General features: G+C 36.7%; 1 protein-coding gene across 4 annotated transcripts in view; it reads right to left on the bottom strand.

The window, feature by feature from the left end:
* The window catches only part of LOC149182903 (type I inositol polyphosphate 5-phosphatase 2-like), a 128,735-nt gene that overhangs the window by 52,054 nt on the left and 52,230 nt on the right, over positions 1-24,451 (bottom strand). For 3 of the 4 annotated variants that reach the window (XM_089416993.1, XM_089416994.1, XM_089416992.1), the window contains exon 7: positions 1,871-2,055. In XM_089416993.1, coding sequence (XP_089273119.1) covers positions 1,871-2,055 — 185 coding nt within the window. Of the gene's footprint in view, positions 1-1,870; positions 2,469-24,451 lie in introns of those variants that run through there. The other variant, XM_089416995.1, reaches the window with a different exon arrangement.

The following is a 24,451-nucleotide window of genomic DNA, read 5'->3' as shown; positions in this document are numbered from 1 at the left end:
AGAATTTGATACGATTTTGTATTTACTTTATTATTTTTTAAATTTTATTTTAATAGAAAGGTTCAATGTACATGATTTTGTCGATGTCATCATTTATCTTTGTTTTACTTATATTATATCATAAATATAGATTTTGCATTCATATTTGAATACGTATGCATAAGCATATGTTTGAATGTGTATCTACATGTGTTTGTAGATGTAAAGCACTCCTGAGTTCTTCAAAAATTAAAAAGTGGGATAAATCAGTGGTTTCTCCATAGTGACTCTACGGAACATCCATCTAAACTGCACAGCGGTGATAATTGTTCAAAATGATGTTTGTCTGTGATTTGTATATCCTCACGAAAATGGCATCTCTAATTTCAAATCACTGCATAAGAAGATAACCCTAGCATAGCAAGAGATCAATTTCAAAAAATTCACCATACATCATTCTACTATCTATCCATTATGATGTACTTCTATCTACTCATTTTCATGTAATTGTTTTCACTCTCTTACCTGAAACAGAGAGATGCTAGTATTTTTCTAGATTTTGCTACTTGTAAAACTGGGAACACTATTTAGTGTCCCATTATTATTGTTTTTAGCGAAAACAAGCAAAATGATATATGAAAAGAACAACGGAAAAGAATCTCAACCAACATGATGTCATCATAAGGCAACAAGTTCAAGAGAGTATATTATTGATAGTTGTTTATAAGGCAATAGTTCAAGAGAGTAGATTATTGATAGTTGTCTATGGGAAGAATAAGCTACTAATTGTTAGAGCTTGTCAACCAGAAGATATGTTTCCTTCTAGATGAATTTATATCCGCGTACTAAATACTAAATACTAAATAGATATCATCATGATTCATATCTGTATATGTTCTAATTTCTAAAAAATATGGATCAGGCACTATATTTCAGTGTTTTTTTAATATGTTTGTGTGTGTGTGTGTGTATATATATATATTGTGTCCCTCGTGTCCTATTTCTGAGGTCGTTGTCTCCCGTGTCGAATACTCGTTTTATGTGTCCTCCGTGTTTCGTGTCGTCGTGTCATGTGACTTAGCCTTTATGTGTTCTTCACGTTTTTTGCTTCTTTTAGGTTTGTTTATCTTCCGTGATCGAACTTGATTGATTGTCTTCAAAGTGAGGCCAAATGCTTCTTCTTTATATGCTTCTTCATGCTGGTCGAATGGCCATAATGAGGCCAACTTCACTACTTTGTAAGACGACTTGTCTTTTGTAGGTTTACTAGGTCTTGGAGGGTCTTTATGACACTTTTATGACTCAAATAAATTCCCCTGACATATTACAAGATGCCCAATAGGGTCTTTCATATATGATAATGACTCAATTGACTTCTTGACTCTATGACAAACCCTAGAAGCACTCAATGGGTGCTTGACCTACAAATCAAATTGACCTTGAGCATGAAACCCATGCTACAAAAATAATAATAATAATTTTTCTTTCTTTTTACAATATACAAGAATCAAGAGTACATTTCATATTTATGAAGACCGAACCTAGTTACATACTTCAACAAAAGGCCTTGCTGACAAAAGAAGCCAAATCTCTAGATGCAATAGTGTATTCTAATTTTATTTCTACACTAGTAGTTTTGAGCAAGAGTATATAAGTTTCACTGTATATATCTTTCCACATTTAGTATTTTGCTGATATAAATATTTTTCTGTATATACATGACACATTTTTCAAAAAAGAAAGTGTTTCAACTTTCAAGGAAAGTAAGAGTCGTCGCATTTCTATCAACCTTTCAAAAAAAGAATAAATGAAAAGAAAATAATTTATTCAAAATAAATTCTATTTTCATAGCTACAACAAAAGGAAACCAACTTTGTTTGCCTCCACTTACTCGTGTTCTAGAATGGTCTGAGGCAGTTCAACTCCAGCAACAGGAGGGAAACGTGTCCGGCGCAGTATTTCTAGTACATCAGAATTTCGTCTCGATTCATCCCCTTCCTTCTCACCAGATGTCAAGTGAGAACAAACGAAGCAAAAACTTGTCTGGTAAATGGACATGCTGACTGAAATAGATCCCTGCATCATGAAGCCATGTACATTTCAAGTTGAAAATACCAGACTAAGCAATGAAGTCACTTAAACTCAATTTGGATGTTTTTAAGACAATTTCAAGTATATTGTTAACCTAATGCTTTTAACTAAAAGGACTGTCAGAAAGCTAAAGGAACATAAAGATCAATGACTAATAATAAGGAGGTGATTCCAAGGAAGTTCAATCGCTCATAGTCAAGTCTCACAATGATCTAAAAAATGACGAAACAGAACTTTGCAAAGAGTTAATAAATTTATCATTGGAAAACAAGTATTGGACACAGATAATTCTCAGAAACTTTCCTGCCTTTGCCAAAGGTCAAATCTGAATATACTCTCCACTCTTTCATTTTGACAGGGATCAAACTGGAAATAATTTCTGAAATGGGCACCTTCAGCTGAAGAAAACAAATAACACATTCAATTGTGTTTACTTTGAAATGCATTTATCATAAGTGGCATGAGTTTCTGGAAAGAGGGAATGGTGTGGCTAAAGTGTGCCCCAAAATTTTGAGGGGATCACAGATACTTGACAGAAAAAAAAGATAATTTCAAATTTTGAAAATTTCAAAATCCAAAAAATATTCAAACTTACCAGAATTTCTTTATAGAAATTTTAAAATTAAATATGAATGATATTTTATGTATCATTCCCATTCTTTATTTCATTAAAAGTTATACTTCCCAGAACAAGTAAATAATCCAACTAAAAACAATTAAGAATTGCATGAGTGGGTTATATTGAATCATATATGGTTTTCAAGTAAAAGGATTTGGACTTTTCTTTTCACATACACTTCCAATTTGTTGATAGTTTAAAAAGAAATAAGAGTTTGAAATAACATGTATTTACAAAGAAATTAATAACATAGTTAAAAATATATATTAAAACCACATTTGTCAATTGGATGTAACTCGGGTGGTTGGGAGAAATGTTGTTATCCTCCCCACCCAGGTTCCCGCATGTGACATGTTGAGCTCATAATGAGTATATCCTTGTAATGACTTCAAGCCTTGTTGTCTAAGAGTCCCTCGAGGATCTGTCGCTGTTCAAACTAGCAGGGGTCCTAGGAGGGGATCCTAAAGGGCAACTACTAGGTCAAGGGAAACAATGGAGCGATAGCCCACTGTCACCTCAACTAAGGCTCCCTGCTCTTTACGGACTTTCACCGATGGGAGGAGACCTGGTATAAAGAGGAATCACTAGAATATATGGTTAATGATAAGATAAGGAGGTGATTCCTAGGCCTATTCACAAGAGAGACTCAGTGAGATGGCTTGCTTTAGAAGCAAGGTGATAGGCTCTCTAGGAAGGGCTAAGAGGGTCTTTGAGGTTAGGGTTTGAGAATATATCTTATCAAGGAAGCCCCTAGACTCAAAAGGCCCTATGAATGCTTGGCTTCTAAGTGATCTTTGTGGAATTGGAGTCAAAAGGTTGTGGGACCACAAAGGGCCAAGTGGACCCAAAATTAGGTCAGGGTATGGAGTTGGTCAACCAAGTATGTACTTGACCTAATTAGGGAAGGGAAGAGGATCAAAGAAAGAATCTTCTTTTGATGATTTAATGCTATGATCCCAATGAGGTCACTAGCCAATGGGAAACCAAGGGAAAGAATCAATCTTCGAGCTAGGGCTTGAAATATCTCAAGATCCCACCATCAGAATTTCGTGAAATTTGGAGGGCCCCTAGAGGATACACCAGCGCAGTTGTGGGCAAGAGATCGAATTCTTTTGATGGCTAAATCGTGAGAAAAGTGATGCCCTAGGTGACCTATGGAGGCTAGGCCTAGAAAAGAGGGGAAGGTGAGAGAAATTCTCTTTGAAAATGATCACCTATGGAAGGATCAATGCCTTATCCTTTGGGGAAGATGGAGTCAAGATGAAATTTATGATTTAGAGGAACTACACCCAATCAAGGAGCCTTCTAGACAACTTTGCATGGCAATTAGGGCATGAGAGCAGCTACTAGAAGAATTTGTACTTCAATTTGCAATAATTGATTACTTATCAAGATGTGTTCAATACAAACAATCTATAGGAACATTCACCATTTTCAGACATGATATATGAGATGATGCAATGCTACAAAGGATTAAATTTCCACAATTTTGCATAAGAAAAGCAGTAAATTTTAGACCTAGTATAGTGAAAATCCCAACAACATTCATGTATTAAAGCAAATAACAAGAATAGACATGAAAAGATCACTTACATGTGTAAAAGAGTATATCCAATCACCAAATTATGCCAATAATGAAGCTCCAAGACAAGAGAGAGGTATCCAAACATCAAAATTCATCCATAATATCCAAAATCCTCCTTCAAAAAGGAATGCAAAATTCTCAAGAAGCTACTAAGACCCAAATCCAAGTGATGATGAGAGAATGAATCACCTCTCATCTACTGATAATATCTCTAATGAGTTTGAATCAATGTGGAAAAAGTCAAAGTCGGGATTAAATTGACAAGGGTCCAGAAATTGAAAAAGTCGTTAAAGTCTGAGGTTTTTGAAAAAGTCGGCAAAATTTAAAACATACAAAAATAATCCTTTTTTTTAGCATCTAAAGTATCCACAGCATCAAATAAATGCATTTCCACATAAACATGAAAAGAAAGCTAATATATAATATGTATATGAAGTCTAGTGCTACATCACATATCAAAATAGTGAATCAAGTACTAAATCTTGAGTCCTATCTCAGTATCAACTCTCACGAGTCAAAATATCAACAAAAAATATAATAAATGTATATCATGAGTCATCTACATGTCATAAAGTAATCAATCACTGAGATCCTCTGCCCCTTTTATGGGAATAGGGAATGGCTTTGCCTTTCCTCTTGAGGAAGAAGACCCTGACCCTGGGCTACAAATGGACTCTGTCGTCCTCTAGAAGCCAATAAAAGAGGTGACATTTGTCCTCTGTTTTTGCCGATCTTAGATGGTGTCACCTCCTCCTAACCCTGCTCCTCCTCCTCTACCTCTGGCTCTCCCTCCCCTCTGATTACAACCTCCTCTGTCGCTAGTGCATCTGGATCCACAAATAACCAATCAAGGATCAATTCCACGGTCGACCTCTCAGTCTCAACCCTCCATGCAGCAATGGTATCAATATTGTCCAATGAGATGGCTTCCACATCAGGAGTTTGTTGAAGTTGTCTCACCCATAATCGAAGATTGTAGTAGATGTAGACCATGTCATTAAGGCATTCTGACTCCAATATGTATTAGGGTCATAGATTGTAATTAAGTACTTAGAAAATTTAAATATTAAAAAAATAAAATGAATTCAAAAATTTAATTTGAAAGTTTTTTAATTGTTGCGCCTTTTGTTGTGTATTTTGTCAAATACACTCCAATTGCGCTCACACCAAAAGGAACTGCATGTTTGGTTAAGCACTCAAATGGCAAGCTTTTGGAGATGGGGTACTCTGCCACCCTAGCTTGTCCACCAAGCATCTACAGGTTAAAAGAAAAATGAGAAACATAAAAAAAAAAAGGTTAAAACATTAAAATTCTAAACTTGAAGCAAATTATGAAGAGACAATGAATTATGAAATTTGAAACCTGAAACTTGAAACAAACTAAAGCTTACCTGGCATTTTGGTTGTCCTATTCTTAATAGCCATGGTAAAACCAAATGTGCCACCTACCATCCTATATATCTCCATTTCTTTAGAAATATCTTCATGTTCTTGCTCAAATGCCACCATCCTCTCAACACAAGTGAGGAATCCACCCATCACCTCGGCATCAAATCTAAAACCACAAGAGTAAGAAAATGTGGGATTGAGGTAGATACCTGTAGCATGAATGGGGCAATGGAGGGTATTGTTCCATCGCTCATCAATCACTCTCCATATGACCTGTTGTTTCTCTAACCCCTCGTCTCCCTTATCTTCATTATAAGCATGAATGGCTTCTTTGGCCCTATCCATGGCCTCATACAAGTAGCCCATTAAGGGCTTGTCTCCATCAACCAACCGAAGAACCCTTACCAAAGGCTCTAAAATGGCACACACCTCCTCTACTCTTGCCTAAAGGCTCTGATCATATGAAACTAGTCTACATATGCCCTCTCCCTCTGGTTTGCGGCTAATAGATAAAACACATCAATCTTGTGAAAGAAGCATGCTCTTCACATGCCACATAGAATTCAACGTAGACTTAAGAGTTGTGAAAGTAGTGCCAAATTGTGTAATGGAAGGACACACCAACTCTTTGTTGTTGGTGAATCTTCTCATCAAGCTAAGCACAGATGCATGATTATATATAAATTTGGTATTGCTCCTGGATGATTCAACAAGATCCCTCACAAGAGGAATCTTACCTATATCCTCCAACATCAAGTCAATACAATGAGCAACACAAGGTGTCCAAAACAAGTTAAGATACCTCTCCATAAGCAACCTACCAGTAGCAACATAATTTGCGCGTTGTTCGTTATGACTTGGACAACATTTTGTGGACCTACTTCCTAAATGAAGATATCCAACAACTCACATAATAAACGTGCATCTTTAATGTGTGTAGATGCATCAACAGATTTCATAAACATTATACCCTTAGGACAGTTAACCAAGAAGTTAAGAAGGGTCATGTTGCACTCAAATTGTCAAAGTTCCAAGGAAGCGGAAGTACCAATTTTTTAAATAAGATCGGATCATCTATCAACAGTCCATGTCATTGTAAACCCATTCTGCAAGTTATATAATGTAAATGATGCTAGTAAGACCGTGAACGTATGTAACAACCCAGGTAAGCCTATTATTTTAGCAAGAGTTTCATCCTAGGAAGTTTTTCGTCTCACTGATTCATTTGTTTTTAAACACGGATGGCCGATAGAGTTTTTCCCTCCAGTCTCACCCCAAAGCTAGGGTGTAATTCTTCATCAGAATCTTAGGTGAATCCTAGTGTTCTAGTCGAGTCTTATGTAAAAGTGATTTGGGAATAATTTAAGCTATTTAGCTAAAGTATTTTATCACAAATCACTTGGTTTTCTAGTTCATATTGTATCGCAGATTGGGTATGTTTTTTGAGGGTCTAAGTCAAACGAGTATCCCCCCTTTGAGGGTTGAAATTGTAAATCTTATGTAAAAAATATTTTAATGCATGGTCCCTCATACTTAGACACCATGGTTAAAATATTAGAAAGTGGAAAAAATAATTATTCCCCTCATGTGTCAACTAATTAATTTTTTTGACAAAATAAAATTAAATCCTAAGCCAAAAAATTAATTAATTAGAGTAATATTAAATTGTCTTAGGAAAAATAATTTTCCAAGTAGAAAAATTCATGGGTTTTAAAAGAAATAATTTTTTAAGGTCCTCCACCAAGGGAATATTGTATATTCCAAGAAAATTTGGACCCTTGGATCTTGGTGGTTAAGTCAAAGTAAAATTTTTTAGGAAATTAGCTCAAAATAATTAATTTTGAGCTAATAAAAATGGAGTTAAATGAGAAATTCAAAAATTCCTCAAAAATAAGAATTCAACGGCTAAGATTAAAAGATCTTCAAGAGTTTATCAATGGCAGAAATTATTATGACAAAGATTAAAGAAACTAGCCATTAGTTTTATAAATTAGAGCAATGTTGCACGACTCATACTCGTATAAGACTCGTCACGGCATTAACTCGTCGACTCGTATAAAACTCGGGAACGACCCTTATAAGACTCGTCAAAATACAAAAAAAAATTAAAATATGGTAAATTTTAAGCACAAAAAAGAAACCAATGACCATTCCAATCCTTATAAGTTATAGAAACTACAATATATGCAATAATTCATAACATCATCTCAATCTATAAAAGTACAACATAATATATTCGATTTTTGTAAGCAAAACATTTAGATAATGAATAAGAAAAGGACTCATGATTCCATAGTTAAAATAAAAAATGTCAACAAATTCAAAATTCAAATACATATGTCATAAATGATAAATGATTGTCTCATAAATGCATAACAATATTGATTCTCATCACTCATGGATGACTACGCCTACAATAAGCCCTCATGGAGCTAGTGCTAACATTGAAACGTTGAAGCAACTGTGAGGCGGGTGTGTTTGGAGTCTCCATTTGAGATGGAAAACTAGAGAGATCCTCAGTCTCTTCATCAAGCCAACTCAAATCAGGGGACTCCTCCTCCACAACCCAATCAAACTCTAAATCAATAGTATCCAATAAAATTGGATTTCTGTCATTTGGTTGCACTTGTTTTGTTAGCATTCGAAGGTTGTATTAGATAAAAACCAACTTCTCCAACCTCTTATGATCCAACTTGTTTCTCTTTTTGTTGTGGATGTGCTCAAACACTGACCAATTGCGCTCACAAGAAGAAGCACTACAGGGTTGACTCAGAAATCTGATGGTGAATTCTTGTAATTGTGGTGCCTCAGTGCCACAATCTATCAACCAATGAGATGTAAAAAAATAACAACAAAGATTATCAGTTTGCAATGCCAAACATATAAAAGAGAACTAGCAAAATTACAAGCTAAGTTCTAACAATTTGCACTTACAAGGCATTTTCTTGTCCTTGAGACGTTGGCTTGAGCTGAATCCAAACATGTCAAATGCTTCCTTGTACATATCTCGTTGTATGTTGATTTTGTCTTGAATATCTTGATTCGGGAACATCTTCTCAATGCATATCATGACACCTCTCATCACCTCAGGATCTCTTTGAATGCTAGACCCCTCATTATAGAATAAGCTCGGATTGAGATATGCTCCAGCTGCATGCAATGGTGAATGTAGTTGTCTGTCCCACCTGGAATCAATAATTTGCCATCTAGGGAAATATTTAGATTCATTTCCCTTATAGAAAGTCTTGATGGCCTCTTTGGCCCTGTCCATGCCCCCATAAATATATCCCATTGCAGGTTTCTCTCCATCCATCAATCTGAAGACTTAAATAAGGGGCTCAATGAAGTTGACAATCTCAGTGACTTTGTCCCACAAACTGTGAAAATTCCTACATCTAACAATCTCAGGAATCCTACTACAACCAACTGAATCTACTTCACCTTAGATCGTAAATTACATTACAAACTTATTGCAGATTTCTTCTTGAAACATTGAAGTAAATTACTAAAGCAACCTACACCAAATTAAATATGATTCTGAAACATAAAAATTGAGCAAGGAAATACAAACACATAGGACACTGTTATTTTTGGACAAATGTCCCCGGAAAAACCCAACTTAGGAAAACCGGTGTAGGAGTGTGGGTTTTATTTTATTGTGCAGTAGTGAAATCTGAGTACATCTATGGATGCCCAATTGGCAATCCAAGTAGCAGGAAAATCTGGCTAATATATTCCCTAAGCAACCTTGGCACTCGTGTTGCCTGCACTCGTGTTCCTACACTTGCGCGTTCTTGCACTTTCACGTTCCTACACTCATGTTCCTACACTCGCACATTCCTGCACTCACGAGTTCCTGCACTCACACGTTCCTGCACTCGCACGTTCGTGCACTAGCAAGTTCCTGCACTGGGAATAACTCAATCTCTTGCTATTGCCTCTTTAGATCTGGAAATCTTCCTCTGGATCACTGTCCCTGACCCTCTACTACAAAAGATCCCTTCAATCAGAATTTCCTCCTGAGAACTTCTCACTTCAGAAATTTGATCTCTTTATCTCTCGGTGTATTTTCCAAATGACATCAAGCCCCTTCTTATATCTTCCTATTGGACAACCAACGGCCTAAATTAACTCCTAATCAAAGGCTAAGATCGTTTTGACTTGATATTCGTCTTTATCTAGAAGATTCACCCACAATTAGATTAATACCCATTAATATTTTAATTTTCCTAAGTTTAGAATTAGGAACCCCATTAAAAATATTGATTATTTTAATATAATCGTTTCTGGGTGAAATTTCCCAAAACAATTTTTGGGTTCTTTGGAATGCATGTGCCTAAGCCTCCCTGCAAAATTTGAGGCTTAGAGCACATCCGATGCTACCCCAAATCAACACTCCCTCTTAGCGAGGAATGTGCTCTAGCAATACACTGCTGGTGTATACTGCTTTGACTCTGAAGCATCATCCTCTGTGTTTCTGATGTCTGACATGCTGTCCACCAACTACTACGTTGTTGTTGCAACGGTACTATTGCCTTTGACACTGCCACTGCCAATGCTACATCTGTACAACAGCTCCCTTACATATGTTGCTCGCATTAGCACAGCTAACAGTGCATCTGTACTGCAACTTAGTTGTCGATAGAAGCAACTAAAAACACCCAAAACTGGATAAGTATCCCGTGGATACACCTTGGTATTGAAAGCCTGACTGCTGCTAGTCCCACGCTATCTTCTGAAGCCACTACGTTGTTGAAGCTTTGCACTGTGCCTCCATGCATTGTTTCCCCTCTGCTCTACGTTGTTCAGACTCTAACGCTCCTAGCCAATGCAACTGTCTACCCGACACTCCTCGGCACCAACTGACACTAGTCCATTCTGCTACTCCTGATCTGGGCTCTCGTAGCAAGGTGTTGATCTGAGAGGTGCATTCCTCAAGGACCCTGCCCATCTGTAGCTCTTTCAAACTACATCTCCAAATCAGCCCACCTCCCTCCTGGAGGTATCTTGGCTGTCATGGCGAACTCCTCCTCTTGTTCAATCTTTGCGAATGCAACCTTAGGATCGTGCTTCTCATCCTTGTCCTTTGTCTTCAAGGGACACTGGGATGCATAGTGGCCCATCTCGCCACATCTGAAACACTTCATCTTAGAGACATCCTTCTTTTGTCTATGTTGCCCCTGCTGACCCTTCGCTGCAAGGGTTGCATTATCCTCCTCCTCCTTGAGCTTCGACCCACTACTATTGTTGCTTCCGTCAAGTTTGACCTTAACCAGGTCTCTCCTCTGCTCTTCTTGTTTTAGAGCTGCACACATCTCGTCCTAATTAGGCAATGTTGCTCTGCCCAGGATACTCTAGACAAAGACTTGCCACTCATCTGAGACAGAATTTAGGGCCAGTCTCACTAACTCTGAATCCTGAGGTGTATGCCCCGCAGCCGACAACTCATCACAGGTCTCCTTCAGCGTCGTGAGGAATGGATCCACACATTCTCCCTTCTGCATTTGCACAGATCTCAACTTTTGTTCCAAGTACATCTTTCGTTGCTCAAAAGATCCCTAATACAATGTGACCAAAGCATCCCACATCTCCTTAGCTATTGCTTTGCTAGCAACGTGGCACACCACATGATCATTGACTCCATCCAGGATCATCATGTTGGCTTTTGCTATCTCAGCTCTGTACATCTTTAGCGGATCTGCATCCGCAGGGACAGCTACCACACTATCAACATACGTCTTGAAGGCATGCTCATCTAGAAGGAAAGACATTCTAGCCTTCCAGACATAGTTGAAAGCTCTGTCCAACCTGTCCTGATCCCTCAAGCCACTGGTTTCCATATCCTCCAAAAAATGTCGAACAACTCCCTCTTTCTCCCTACTGCGTAGCGTCTAGGTTGGCTTACATGCTCCCTGATGGAGCTGGTAAGTTTGTTGCTCCTTTGTTTCCCAACAAATGAGAAATATTAATTTCCTCAGCAAGAAATCACTGAGGAAGTATTCCCTAACTATGCGATATGCTTCCTTCTTCTAACAGATTTTCTTCCCAGCACTTAGCTCGCAGAAAACTGCGTCCCTCTAGCTCTGCGTTGAGGCTCTGCGTGGCTCCCTTTGCCTTGGAAAATGCTCAATCTGGAAGTCTTACCTCTCTGTCGACTCACTCAGAGAGAGACACCCACAAAAATATAGCCCTCTTGGCTAGAACTGTGCAATCCCTCAGGGGATTTGAACTGCTGCAACAAGTTGGCCCTTGCTTTAGTGCTAGATCTGCTATTCATGTTTCACATCAACAGCGTTGATACCATGTGAAAATTCCTAGATCTAACAATCTCAAGAATCTTATTACAACCAACTAAGTCTACTTCACCTAGATCATAAATTACATTACAAACTTATTTCAAATTTCTTCTTGAAACATTGAAGTAAATTACTACTACAGCCTACACCAAATTAAATATGATTCTGAAACATAGAAACTTAGCAAGGAAATACAAACACATAGGACACTGTTATTTTTGGACAAATGTCCCCGGAAAAACACAACTTGGGAAAACTAGTGCAACAGTGAGGGTTTGATTTTATTATGCAGCAATGAAATCTAAATACATCTATGGATGCCCAACTGGCGATCCAAATAGCAAGAAAATCTGGCAAAGATATTCCCTAAGAAACCCTAGCACTCATGTTGCCTGCACTCGCATTCCTGCACTTGTACGTTCTTGCACTTGCATATTCCAGCACTCGTGTTCCTGCACTAGCATTCCTGCACTTGCGAGTTCCTACACTTGCGCATTCTTGCACTCGCGAGTTCCTACACTTGCGCATTCTTGCACTCGCGAGTTCCTACACTCGCGTTCTTGCACTCGTGCGTTCCTGCACTCGCGAGTTCCTACACTGGGAATAACTCAACCTCTTGCTACTACCTCTCAGAATCTGGAAATCTTCCTCCGAATCACTGTCCCTGCCCCTCTACTGCAAAATATCTCTTCGATCAAAATTTCTTCCTGAGAACTTCTCACTTCAGAAATTCAATCTCTTTATCTCTCATTGTCTTTTCCAAATGACCCTCAAGCCCATTCTTATATCTTCCTGTTGGACAACCAACGACCTAGATTAACTCTTAATCAAAGGCTCAGATCATTTTGACTTGATCTCTGTCTTTATCTAGAAGATTCACCCATAATTAGATTAATCCTCATTAATATTTTAATTTTCCTAAGTTTAGACTTAGGAACCCCATTAAAAATATTAATTATTTTAATATAATCATCTCTGGGTAAAATTTCCCAAAACGGTTTTTGGGTTCTTTGGAATGCATGTGCCCAAGCCTCCCTGCAAAATTTGAGGCTTAGAACACATCCGATACTACCCCAAATCAACACAAACTATCACCAAAGACAGATGCTTTCACACACAATGCTTTTGGTTTTGAGTTATCTTTCCAAAATACCCATTGTTGGCTACAAAACATTCTTCTCAAAGCTTGGTACTCATACAAATGGCTTTGGAGGGAAAGAATGTTTGTAGCAAACCGTGTGACAGCTGGGCGACTAAGCTCACCTTGTGTGAATTCCCTCATAAGGTTCAACACCCAAGCATAATTATAAATATACTTGGTAATTTGCTTGCATTCTTGCACAACATCTTGCACCCACTCCAACTTCCCAATGCCCTCTAGCATCAAGTCTATGCGATGGGCATCACATGGAGTCCAAAAAATCGTGGGATATTTGGCACAAAGAAACCTTCCAGCTGCCACATAATTTGTTGCATTGTTCATGATTACTTGGACAAAATTAGTAACCCCAACTTCCTCCACCACATCAGCCAACAATTTAAAAATCAAATGTGCATCTTTTACATTTGCATATGCATCATTGGATTTTAGGAACATGGTTCCTTTAGGGCAAGCTACAACAAAATTTGTTATTGTTATACCCCTCTGATCTGTCCACCCATCAGACATAACTGTACAATATGTAAATTTCCATGAACTTTTAATGCTTTCCAATCGTTCCTTGACACACTCAAGCTCCTCATCTAGCTCTTTCCCCCTAAGTGCATTAAAAGATGGGGCTTTGTATCCAGAGTCTGCACTTGCAATGGCATCCACCATGGGCTGATAAAAATAAAACTTTGCATAGTTGAATGAAAGATTGCTATGGTACCAAAACCTCCTCACTACCATATCTGCCTCCTTCCTCTTCTTTTCATTAAAACTATCCAAGGTTAGTTGAGATCCTGGAGTTGTACAAGGACTGAAAAAAGAAGAGGTTATACTCTTGTTTGCCACAGCACTTGAAGAGGAGTTACCAATACCTGGACTTTGAATCTGTGTTTCACTCTGAGATGAAGATCTAACTATCCCAACAATCTCATCCTTCCTTTTTGCCCTCTTAGAACACTCTTTTTTAATGGATTCCAAAGCAGCTGCCATTTCAGTAGTGCCTTCATCAAGGCAATTTTGACAACATCCCACACCATTCCCAGGAATTCTGGCTAGGTTGTATTTTGGCCTATTTATGTTTGCATGCATTGTGGCATTGCAATAATTGCACTTGACATGGTGGTCATTACCGGCAATGATTCGTTGACCATGTGCCCATGTCGGATCACGAGTCTTTCTAGAACCCTTTGGTGGCATGGTGACAAAATTTTGAAGAAAAACAAATAAATTTAAACAAAAAAAAATTGGTTTTTTAAATTTGGTTTTGAATTTTTTTTTTAATTTGCAATGTTTTTGGCCCTGTGGCTGAGTTTCTTAGCCACGCAGTGGCCCCATGGGGCTGAGAAATTCAGCCACAAGGGCCTGCGGGCTAAGGAGGACTGTTTATTGCCTCCTCAACCCGCAGGCCCTATGGCTGATTTTCTCAGCTACACAGCAGCCCTATGTGGCTGAGAAACTCAACCACAAACCCAAACATACAAAAAAACAAAAAAAAACTAAATTGAATACAAAAAAATTACATGGAAAACATTCAAACAAGGTTCATGAAGCTTACCTGAAGCTAGGTTTGATCTAATGAAGCCTCCTTTAACCTCCTACAAGAGCTCCTTCATTGTGCAATGGAGTCACTCAACACTCATACAAATTAGCCAAACACTCAAATGACAAGTTAATGATAAATGGAAGGGAGAGAAGTGGTTATAAAGCATTTTCTTCCCTCCAATTTCCCTTTCCCTCCACCTCATTTCCAAAAAAAAAAAAAGAAAAAAAATCAAACAAAATGTGCCTTTTGAGGCTCGACGGGTTCTATAAGGGTCCGATACGGCTCTATAGCATACCTGCGGATCTTATACGGATAGCTGGGTATAATAAAATACCCGCCAAGTCCGAGTCTTAAGCGCAGGTTCCATGCGAGTGACCCGGCTCGGTATAGAACCCGCAAGTACTCGCGGGTCTAATACGGTTCATGCTTCAGTGAATTAGAGAGTCATTTGAGTCACTAGGACGATGATCTCTGGCTAGAAAATTGTTGCTGAAGCTTTCATGTAAACTATTGTCCCGATGGGAACTATTTTTTCTATCATAAACAAGACTTTGGGGTGCAATTTCAAGGTGTTCTGTGTTCTTGATTTGTGGTATGTATTCACTACTGGTTTTCCTATGTTGTGATGAATATTGATAAGATTTATTTTCATTAGATGGAAATAAAATCATGTTATTGATAATTTTGGGCTAATCTTAGGTGGTTTGATTCCCCATATGATTAACAAATTGTCTTAAGATAAATACATAGTGTTGGTAGGTACTTCAGTCCTTGTTCTCCAGATTCACAAACTTAGGTAGGAACTATTTTGCTTGGATCCCGAATATTTGTATGGTGGATTTAATATTCACTAAGGCTGTAGTGTGCATTGGGTTTCTAAAGTATTTCTAGTTATTCATCAAAGAAAAAACTCCATAAATATATATATATATATTTCTCGAAAATTTTATTTCAAAACCCTTATACATTTGTAAATTTTGTGAATAGATTTGTAAATTACTTTTGCTAATTTGGGGTTTTGGGATTTTGAAATTTAATTTTTTTTTTATATTGGGTATTTGGGTTTCTATTCTAAATTTGTTTCACGATTGAGGAAGAAATTAGCATTGGAGACCTCAAAAACCCTAGACTTCTAGAGTTTTTTGGCTATTTTTGCAATTGCGTATTTTCAAATCGAGAAAGAAATCCATTTTTTGAAGGCACTAGCCCTTACCCAACCTAAAAGTCTAGTGTTTGGGACCTATTTTGCAAGCATTAAGAAGGCCATAAGCCATACAAGAGCTAGATCTCATTGCAAACAAGGGTTTCTTCAAGGAATTGCCATTTTATTTCTAACAATTTGTTTTGTAGCGATTTTGGAGTCAACATTGTGTTTTCAGGTGGTCATATTCATTGAAAGTTTCCTAGCCATCTACAGGGCCCCAAGGCCTCTTGGTTTGCTATTTGAAACCTAGCGTCTCACTGTTTTACCACTGCTGTAATTTTTATTTTTAACAATGATATATAAGAACTAAAATCACATTTAATTTGCTCAAAATAACTCAAAATTGCAAAATTTGAATCTGATTTTTTGCTTGCTGGAATTTTACTGCATAACTGAATATATCAGATCTGAATTTTTTCTGAATAATTCACTTAAAAGGCTCAAAATTTCAAATTTTCAGTTTTGGCAATTTTTTCCAAGTTCTAGGCATGTTTTGGCATTTGTTCAAGCACTAATAGCTCACTGGTTTTCTAATTTCTTCACTGCTGTAACAAGTTTTTTTAGATCTGATATTTTCTAATTATCACACTTTAAAAGCCCTTAAAACTTGATTTTTTCAATTTTGATATTTTTTTCCTAGTTTTGGGCATATTGGGCATTTGTTGTAGCATCATTAACTTGCTAATCTGATGATTTTTTTACTGTTGTAATAACAAGTTACTTCAGATATAACATATTAGTGAATAGTCCATTTACATCTACATAAATTCATAAATTTACATCTACTAATCATTTGGTAAAAAATTTGTTTCATATATTTGGTAAATTCCATGATCTAAAGTGATTTTCTTGTTGTTGTCGTAAGTCTAATAAGTGTTGAAATTTCTGAAATATTACTGCTGATTTGGATATTTGAGATCTAACACTTTCTTTTCTTGCTCCAAGTTACAAGGACTTTTTAATTTTACACTTAAAGCACTCATACATTTAAGCTCTAAATTTCTGATCTTGTGGTTGGTTAAGTTGCTTTGACACCTGAAATTTAATTGGCATTGTGATAAGAACATCTTGAGTAAATTTCATTGGCATCGTCTAATCATTGGCTAATTGACAAATTGGATAATTTATTCTAAGTATCTTGTGGATTGATTCATTGGCACTTGTATCCTTAAGCACTTGCCTTGTATTAAGATTGTCCTCTAATTGTTGTTAAGTACTATTGTCATAAGGAGTAATCATAATTTGAGTACTTAAACAATTTTAACTCAAGTAATTTCACTCATCATCTTTGCACGAGCATTCTAGGATCTAGCTTGCACTTAAAACCTACCTCCTAGCATAAGCTAGGTTGATAGACTCATATGGAAACCCATTTCCAATTAGCTTGAGCGATTCAACTCTTCTTAGTGGTTAACACAGTGACCTTGCAGTCGTCAGAGCCACAGTCTCTGCAGCGCCGGAGGCACTGGGTGGGTGGAACATAGAGGGAGGTATCATTAATTAGGCCACTGTCTGCTTCTTGTTGGCTTCCATTTCACAGCCTACTCTGAAGATTGTTTCTCAAAACAGTTAAGGGAGAAGTTTTATTTAGATTAGGCATTTAATCTAAAATTTACCAACATCCTTGCATCACACATAGATTCTAGGATTTGCACATTATATAGGTTAGTCGATCATTCAAACAACGAGTGTCCATCCAGTTACTTGGTCAAATTTGTAATAAGCAAGAATTGTGACTCCATAAGGCACTAGTCTCATACTTGAAATCTAATCTAATCATTAATCTTGCTAAATTCTACAAAGTAGCTAGGCCACTCATCCGTGTCTCCTAAAAAAGTTGGTTCCCAACTTGTTTTTCCTTACCTCACTTCCATAGGGACTACTCCGCATAGCTTGTTGTTGGGAGACAACTAAAACAAAGTGGGCAATGATCAAAGTGACAGCCCCCACCCTGAACAGTGGTCGCAGTGCCTATACAATCCGGGCGACAACATTTTTGGTATCGTTGTCGGGGATATCTTATTCTCGACGCTTCAACGGCAATCTTCATAATATTCTAATCCATTTTCATCTTCTTAATCTGTCAAGCACCACATTTTCTAGCGCTTTGGTATCTCACTAATCTTCTTATCACCTTGGTCACTTCTCTGTTTGCACCTTAGCACCTAGACGTTTAGGTTAGTTTCCTGTTTGGGTGGCGACTCCACTTTTTCATCCATTCACAAAAGCTTACATTAGAAAGAATCTCGGTAGCTTGGTTAACCCCGCTCTCAGAGCTCGGTTAAACAAATTACATTCTGGTGAGCATTTAATTCTTCTCAGACAGGAAGCCTTCCTTGATATCCACTTGCTTCTCCCTAACTAACTTTTTAGTTTTTTTCCTTCTGGATTTTGGAGATAGATTCATGTTCAAGTGGCGACTCCACTTCTTTCATTTTTTACAAGAATTCCTGCTAGAGGCTCGCTTCTTGTGGATTTCTTGATTGTCTTGAACAAGGATATCTCTCTGACATCCATTAGCTTCCCTTTCCCCTTAAGCAAGTCATCATGGATGACTTATCTGCCCCTTGTCGTTTTACTAACACTCAAGGTTATCCCCATGACCTTCCAGAAGAGAATATGAGGTTAAAGAATTAATAGAAATCATTAAAACTTAAAAGTATGCATGATGAGCAAAGAAATCAATTCAATGATATGCAGAATCACATAAAGAAGTTGCGAGAGAATGAGTTACAGCATTATAGTGATTAAGAAGTACCATATTGTAGATCTTGTAATCACTTTCATGATGAATCCACTTGTGTCATTGCAAGAAGAGTCCTCGATAGTGGAAAGGTAGTGGAAAGGCAGGAACTAGTAACCAAGTTAATCATTTTGACGATGAAAAGAAAGAAGACAAGCATCTTGTTAAGGAATTAACTCAAATGATCAAAGAAATGCAATCTAGTCAAGCAAGATTGATAGCAGATCACGCCAAAGAAATGAGTTCCATGGGAAACAGGTTACAGGCAATGGAGGTTACTCAGTATAATCAAAGGATCAGTTTTCAGAACACGATGGATGCCCTAGAGGAAGAGCATGTTAAGGAGCTAAGCTCCATAAAAGAAAATCATAAGCAAAAAATAAGTTCTATTCAAGAAAACCATAATAGAATGATAAAGGACATGGAAGCTAATCAGCTCTCTCTTCAGAACAAGTTATTAGCTAGAGAAGAAAAGCAAGTTGAGGAACTAAAATTCATGCAGACTAATCAAATGACCACCATGCAGGACCATTTGATTGCCATAAAAAAAATCATGCCAAGGAAATCAACGCTATTAAGGATGAACATTCCGACCAAATGAATACCATTGAGGATAGGCTGCAAAGATTGATTAAGAACATAGAGGTCGATCACATACAACAGATGAAAATTATGGAATCGATACGAGTTGACAAAATGAAGGCCATAAGAATTGAATAGACTACTCTTCAAAATAAACTACTAAAGATGGAAAAATCACAGATTCAGTCAAAACTAAAGGATCCAGTGCAAGAACCTCTCATCTCGCCAAAGCAGCCTTTATCTTATTATAAAGAAGTCATTGATTCCATTGAGAAATGGTTAAACGAAGATGACCCACGCATGGAGGACACTGAAGGAAATCAGATCGATGATTGCAACACTGATCCAGCAAATTTGACAGAGCAGGGTCATGAAAATAAAAAAGAGCAGGTCACAAAAATCATGGACTTTCCAAATTTTCCAAATGAGCATTATCCAAATCAAATAGAAAGTTGCACGCCAATCGCATCGACATCAACATCGCATCCTACCGAGAGCAAGCGTAAAAGGCGAAAGAGAAGAAAGAAGAGTTTGATGCATCTAATGCTCGGCAGCGGCTCGATATTTGGATAAGGCAGGATCCTAGCATTATCAGAATTCAGCATGGCACATCCGAGAAACAACCCACAGACTTGCTGGAAAGTTGACAGAAGCTCAGTATGCACTATGTTGAAGAAATCTGATGCCACGGGGCATCGTTTGTATAGTATCTCTAACCTTATTCCCTTTTCATTTCATGTCATTAGATAGTTTTATTTTATGCATTTATATTATGTTTTTTATATTTCAGTTTGTTAGAGTAGGTTTTTCTATTCCAGCGACTTTTATTATGTATACATGATTTTGATTTTGAATGGATATTTATTTGATGAACTTTTTTGTTTTCTTTGATGCAAGATTCTGAGGTTCTCACGTTACATCATGGAAGCAATGTGTCACAATATGGAGCCAAATGTTGCACTAAAATTGTCAAAGTTCCAAGGAAGCAGAAGTACCAATTTTTTCAACAAGATCGGATCATCTATCAACAGTTCATATGTCATTGTAAACCCATTCTGCAAGTTATGTAATGTAAATGATGCTAGTAAGACCGTGAATGTATGTAACAACCTAGGTAAGCCTATTATTTTGGCGAGAGTTTCATCCTACGAGGTTTTTCGTCTCACTAATTCATTTGTGTTTTTAAATACAGATGGTCGGCAGAGTTTTCCCTCCAACCTTACCCCAAAGCTAGGGTGTAATTCTTCGTCAAAGTCTTAGGTGAGTCTTAATGTTCTAGTCGAGTCTTATGTAAAAGTGATTTGGGAATAATTTAAGCTATTTGGCTAAATTATTTTATTACAAATCACTTGGTCAACTTGCTCAAATTGTGTCGCAGATTGGGTATGTTTTTTGAGGGTCTAAGCCGAACGTGTATTCCATCTTTGAAGGTTGAAATTGTAAATCTGTAAAAGACATTTTAATGCATGGTCCCTCATACTTAGACACCATGGTTAAAATATTAAAGAGTGGAAAAAATAATTAATCCCCTCATATGTCAATTAATTAATTTTTCTGGCAAAATAAAATTAAATCATAAGCCAAAAAATTAATTAATTAGAGTCAAATTAAATTGTCTTAGGAAAATTAATTCTCCAAGTGGAAAAAATTGTGGGTCTTAAAAAAAATAATTTTTTAAGGTCCTCCACCAAGAGAATATTGTATATTTCAAGATAATTTGGACCCTTGGACCTTGGTGGTTAAGTCAAAATCAATTTTTTTAGGAAATTAGCTCAAAATAATTAATTTTGAGCTAATAAAAATGGAGTTAAATCAGAAATTCGAAATTCCGTCAAAAATAAAAATTCAACGGCTAAGATTAAAAGATCTTCAAGAGTTTATCAACAGCCAAAATTATTTTGGCAAGGATCAAAGAAACTAGTCGTTATTTTTCCACTTGGAAGATTTAGCTATAAATTAGAGAGTCATTTGAGTCTTTAGAACGATGATCTCTGGCTAGAAAATTGCTGCTAAAGCTTTCATGTAAACTGTTATCCCGCTGGGAACTATTTTTTCTATCATAATGAAGACTTTGGGGTGCAATTTCAAGGTGTTCCATGTTCACGATTTGTGGTATGTACTGACTACGGGCTTTCCTATGTTGTGCTAAATATAGGTAAGATATGTTTTCATTAGATGGAGATAAAATCATGCTATTGATAGTTTTGGGCTAATCTTAAGTGGTTTGATTCCTCATATGATTAACAGATTATCTTGCAATAAATACATGGTGTTGGTAGGTACTTCAGTCCTTGGTCTCCAACTTTACAACTTGGGCAGGAATTATTTTGCTTGGATCTCAAATATTTGTATGGTGGATTTAATATTCGCTAAGGCTATAGTGTGCATTGGGTTTCTAAAGCATTTTTAGTCATTTATCAAAAGAAAAACTCCATATAAAAAAAATTATGTCTCAAAAAATTTATTTCAAAACCCTTGAACATTTGTAAATTTTGTGAATAGATTTGTAAATTATTTTTGCTAATTGGGGTTTTAAAGTATTTTGTATATATTTGGGTTTTTGGGGCTTTGAAATTTAAATTTATTTTTTTATATTGGGTATTTGGGTTTCTATTCTAAATTTGTTTCAGGATTGTGGAAGAAATTGGCATTGGAGACCTCAAAAACCCTAGAAGTCTAAGGGTTTGAGACTATTTTTGCAGGTTGTTTATTTTCAAATTGGGGGAAGAAACCATTTTTTGAAGGTCCTAGTCTTTACCCAACTTAAAAGGCTAGTGTTTGGGACCTATTTTGCAAGCATTAAGAAGGCAATAAGCCCTACAAGGGCTAGATCTCATTGCAAACAAGGGTTTCTTCAAGGGATCAGCATTTTATCTCTAACAATTTGTTTTGCAGCGAATTTGGGGTTAACATTGTGTTTTCAGGTGGTTATCTTCATTGGAAGTTTTCCTAGCCATCTACAAGGCCCCAAGGCCTCTTGGTTTGCTTTTGAACCCTAGATTCTCACCATTTTACCATCGCTGTAATTTGTATTTTCAACAGTGATATATAAGCCCTAAAATCACATTTAATTTAGTCAAAATAACTCAAAATCGCAAAATTGGAATTTTCTTAAATTTTGGCCATTTTGGCATTGGTTATCTAGCCTAGATCTGATTTTTTGCTTGCTGGAATTTTACTGCATAAGTGAATATATCAGATCGAAACATTTCCTGAATAATTCACCTAAAAGGCTCAAATTTTTAGTTTCGGCAATATTTCCAAGTTCTAGGCATTTTTTGGCATTTGTTCAAGCACTAATAGCTCACTGGTTTTCTGATTTCCTCACTGCTGTAACAAGTTTTTCAGATATGATATTTTCTTAATATCACACTCTAAAAGCCCTAAAAACTTGATTTTTTCAATTTTGATAAATTTTTCCTAGTTTTGGGCATATTGGGCATTTGTTGTAGCATCATTAACTTGTTGATCTGATGATTTGTTTACTGTTGTAATAAGTTACTTCAGATCTGACATATCATTGAATACTCCATTTTAAAGTGGGCTAAATTCATAAATTTACATCTGCTAATCATTCGGAAAATTTATGTTTCATATATTTGGTAAATTCCATGATCTAAAGTGATTTTCTTGCTGCTGTCATAAGTCTAATAAGTGTTGGAATTTTCTGAAATATTACTGCTGATTTGGATATTTGAGATCTAACACTTGTTTGTCTTGCTCCAAGTTACAAGGATTTCTAAATTTTACACTTAAAACACTCATACATTTAAGCTCTAAATTTGTTATTTTCTGGTTGGTTAAGTTGCTTTGACACTTGGAATCTAATTGGCATTGTGATAAGAACATCTTGAGTAAATTTTATTGGCATCGTCTAATTATTGGCTAATTGACAAATTAGATAATTTATTCTAAGTATCTTGTGGATTGATTCAATGGCACTTGAATCCTTAAGCACTTGTCTTGTATTAAGATTGTCCTCTAATTGTTGTTAAGTACTATTGTCATAAGGAGTAATCATAATTTGAGTATTTAAACAATTTTAACTCAAGTAATTTCACTCATCATCTTTGCACGAGCATTCTAGAATCTAGCTTGCACTTAAAACTTACCTCCTAGCATAAGCTAGGTTGATAGACTCATAGGACAACCCTTTCCAATTAGCTTGACGGATTCAACTCTTCTTAGTGGTTAACACAGTGACCTTGCAGTCGTCAGAGCCACAGTCTCTGCAGCGCCGGAGGCACTGGGTGGGTGGAACATAGAGGGAGATATCATTAATCATGCCATTGTCTGCTTCTTGTTGGCTTCCACTTCACAACCTACTCTGAACATTGTTTCTCAAAACAGTTAAGGGAGAGGTTCTATTTAGATTAGGCATTTAATCTAAAATTTACTATCCTTGCATCACACATAGATTCTATGATTTACACATCATATAGGTTAGTCAATCATTCAAGCAGCAGGTGTCCATCCAATTACTTGGTCTAAATGGGCAAAAAAAAAGTTGAAAAAGAATAAAAATTGCCCATCACATAAGAAGCAAACACAAATGTAATTGTTGATTTTAAAATTTTAAATTCCTCTTCTCACTCACTTGAACACACTCAAATTTACTAAACAAGCATTCGAATTTTTGTCATTTGATTCTTTAAATTTGAAAGTTCAAGTTTTGATTCAATCTAAATTCTAAACAATGTTTTGATTCAAATTTCTAAGAAAAAATAAGCTAAAAGCAAACTAATAGAAAGATTTAAGAAGCCATTTGTGTAACAAAGACTAAGAGAGAAATTAAAATACATACTTGGCAGCGGTAAATCGGCACCTTGAATCTCTCATGTTGAACAGTGGACAAATCTCCAAATCCACACCAGAAAAACTAGCAAATCACCTCTTGTGCAATGGCAAACATCTCGTCTCTCCACAGGGACAACTGGCAGCAAGAAGAGTGAAAGATGAGTGTATTTTTTTGCCTTTTCCCTCACTTATCCACGGCCTAGGTGAGCTCCACGACTTTTTCAATTGAATCTCGTTTAATCCATACTTTTTTCGATTTAATCCCAACTTTTTCAACTGGGAAAAAATCGCCAAAAAGTCGGCCGATTAAATCGGCTAGTCCAAAAAATTGCCACTTTTTGGCGATTGTTTCCACACTGGTACATGTTGCATATGACTTGTTCACAACTTCCCAAATACCAATTGTACTTGCATCTCGTACGGCCCTGAAAATTGGTGCCTGAGAAATTGAGTATGGCCTCCACTATTGTATG

The sequence above is a fragment of the Pinus tabuliformis genome, chromosome 3_2 (assembly GCF_031772625.1).
Source record: "Pinus tabuliformis cultivar Carrire ecotype Pingquan chromosome 3_2, CPIR1, whole genome shotgun sequence".
Lineage (NCBI taxonomy): Eukaryota > Viridiplantae > Streptophyta > Pinopsida > Pinales > Pinaceae > Pinus > Pinus tabuliformis.
This window is presented reverse-complemented; position numbering and strand designations above follow the sequence as displayed.